General features: G+C 44.9%; 1 protein-coding gene across 1 annotated transcript in view; it reads right to left on the bottom strand.

Annotated features, from left to right (window-relative positions):
- DOCK11 (dedicator of cytokinesis 11) overlaps positions 1–3,010 on the bottom strand; it is a 147,138-nt gene that overhangs the window by 58,876 nt on the left and 85,252 nt on the right. Inside the window, exon 35 of the mRNA XM_077771917.1 lies at positions 826–892. Coding sequence (XP_077628043.1) covers positions 826–892 — 67 coding nt within the window. The remainder of the gene's footprint in view (positions 1–825; positions 893–3,010) is intronic.

Here is a 3,010-nt window from a genome sequence, read left to right as displayed (position 1 = left end):
TGTGCTACTTATTTATTTATTTTTAAAGTAAGCTCTGTGCCCAGTGTGGGGCTCAAACTCACGACCCTGAGATCTCAAGAGTTGTATGCTCTACCGACTGAGCCAGCCAGGTGCCCTTGTGTGCTATCTCTTTAAAAAATTCTTATATTTCATTCTAATTTTTCTCTTAGCATTGAGAAAAGATGTACAAATAGCTCAGCAAACAAGCTAGGGCAACTTCTGACCCTGACACCTAGGACACAAGACTGGATTTTCCCCCTACTGGAATGGAAATGCACTATATGTGTATGTACACACAATAAATGTAATATATATATATTATATATGTATTCTATATATACATACAGGTGTATATACACATAACATATACATATATATACAGCTAATATGTATAATGTAACATATATACATATATATGTATATATACATACACACGTGCATTTCTGACATTGGTAGAATTACTCAGCTCTACAGAGGAGTACGAATTCCAAATTCCATTCATTGAAGCTGTTCCCTTAAGCCAGCATGTGCTCCACATGAATGCTTTTGGACAGCTGACGCCACTTCTCGTTTTCCAGATCACAGCAAGACTGCTGCTGGGCTGAAGACGGTCTAGTCTTAGCTAATTTCTGTGATATCGTAAATATCCTGCCTCCATGTTGTCTCCTATCTGTGTGAAGAGCCTGTATGCTACCCTTGATGCTACCAAAACAGTTGACCGTTTCCTACGTCATTAGCAAATACGCTACTGGGGAAGAAAAAAAGGTTATTATTTTAGCCCCCAAATAAGGAGAACATTTATGAAAATAAATGAATATAACTTACTCTAGAAGTATGAGAATGTTTATGAGCTCCTGAGGAGACACTTTATTCCAGTAAGTTAAGAGGGTATCTGAAAATGGAATAAATAAAGTGGTGGATCTTGAAATAAGTAGAGCAAATAGCACAGTGCAGCCCAAAGTACCAATGACCTAGCTTCACCAACATCCAATCAGCCAACTGTTTCCTCTATAGCCCCTGCTCCCATCTCACTGCCCAATACACACACTGTACGTGTTTGACTTAATTCCAAATGTAATGCTTAACCTGTCATTCTTTTAACCATTATTTTTATTTACTTTGTAAACATCCTTTTGGACAGCTGATACTCATCTTCATATCATCCCTGAAGACAGAGGAAGGGAAACAGGCCTGGGGTGGGGGGTGTTTCATGAACTTCAAATTCTATGCAACAGGGTGTGCTTATGTGTATTTTTCCAAGGGAGGGTCAGTTACCTTTGCCTGCTACTCAAAGGGCTCTGTGAACCAAAACATTGGAGAACTTTAAGCTTTGGAAGAGAGACTTTTCCCCCTTTGTCTTTGCGTTATAAACTCTGAAGTCCTGGTAATATGTAAATACACGCGCGCACGCACGCACGCGCGCACACACACACACACACACACACACAGAGTTAAAAACAAAACAACAGGCTGAAAATGGAGTTGCTTAAGCTAAGCCCCACATCACCAAACCAAGGCAATTACAGTTTCAGCTCTCCCAGGATTGGAATCTTAAGCTGGTCAATTAGGAATCATCTGGTCAGCACTAGTAAGGCAATCTGCCTGATAGAGCTCTGGCATCCCCTAAAGAATAGTGACTTGGCAATAANGCCCCATTTGGGTTTTATTTTTAAGTAATCCCTATACCCAAGGTGGGGCTGGGAACTCACAACCCCGAGATCAAGAGCGGCAAAGCTCCATCTATCCACTGAGCCAGACAGGTGCCCGTCTCCATTCCTTTTTAACACCACTCAGGTATTAGGGTACCCTAGCTCTTCTTCTCAATGTAAGAACCGCAAAGGTTGTGGCCCAAGTGGCAAATGACAAAACTGCCAGCCAAGCTACAACAAGCGCAAGAAAGGATGGAAGACTAGGCACTGTTGCCTACGGGGAGGGGGGAGGAATGCAGAGATTTTGCCTTTAGTTCCAACTGTTTATAAGACCATGAGTCTTGACAGCTTCCAACGATTACAAAACACGGATCCTCAAGAAGAAAAATGCTAAAATAGNCCGCGTAGTCACTTCCGGTCCCCCCCACGCCTGCAATTGGTTGCGTCTCCGCTGATAGAAGCCCAGATAACCCGGAAGCCACTGGGCTTCCGGTCACTCCTCAAGGAGCAGGGCGGAGGCGCCATCTTCTCGCTCTTGCGTAGTGGCTCTCCCCGCCCAAAGTCTGGCGCCCCCTTTCCACCAAAACACCAGGACTTTCTGTCCAGCCTTGAGCCAGCCCAGTGCCAGCCCTGTGCCCCGAGACAGCTTCGCAGAAGGTCTGTAAAATGGGTGAAGGCCTCATTCCCGCCGCGGCCTAGTTGTCAGCCGTCCCTCCGCCATTTTGGCGGTGGCGGCGAAGGCGCTGTGAAGCCGTTGGCCTGTCTCTACCATTTCTAAGTCCCAAATCGGTGAGACATGATGCGGGGAGGGAACGTGGGGAGAGGAAACAGGGGTGGTGACCGGAAACCCCCGGGAAAAGAGAAATTACAGCGTAGTGCATGTGACGTGTCGTCTGACGAATTTAAAAAGACCTGGCTGACGCTAAAAGAGCTCCATGACAAAGAGCTATACCGTTTACAGACAAAATTAACCAATTTGAGGAAAGAGCGATTGGCCGACGGAAGGCGGACGGGCTCCATAGCCAAAATTAAAGAGCTGACCGAGCAGCAGAAAATCCTTAACCGCACCATTCATGACTTGCGAGATCAGTTAAAGGCAAAAGTATGTGAGCGCTGTTCAGTAAATGAGACCTATAGGAACACGCTCCAGCAAGAATTATATGATATCCAGCAACAAAACATTCGCTTTATTGCTGACCTTACCGCAGAAAGGAATAACTTAAGAGAAGAAAATAGAAGGCTTTCTGCAAAACTAAAACTGAATGAGCAACCTGTGTGTGAAAGTTCTTTTAATAGCGAGGAGGACTTCATTCCTTGCTCTCAGGTGGCTCCGTCAGACTATCCAGGCAGGGAGCTGTTCC

This window comes from Crocuta crocuta, unplaced genomic scaffold (assembly GCF_008692635.1).
Source record: "Crocuta crocuta isolate KB4526 unplaced genomic scaffold, BGI_CrCroc_1.0 scaffold1269, whole genome shotgun sequence".
Lineage (NCBI taxonomy): Eukaryota > Metazoa > Chordata > Mammalia > Carnivora > Hyaenidae > Crocuta > Crocuta crocuta.
The sequence above is the reverse complement of the archived record's forward strand: the minus strand, read 5'-3'. Positions and strand labels throughout refer to the sequence as shown.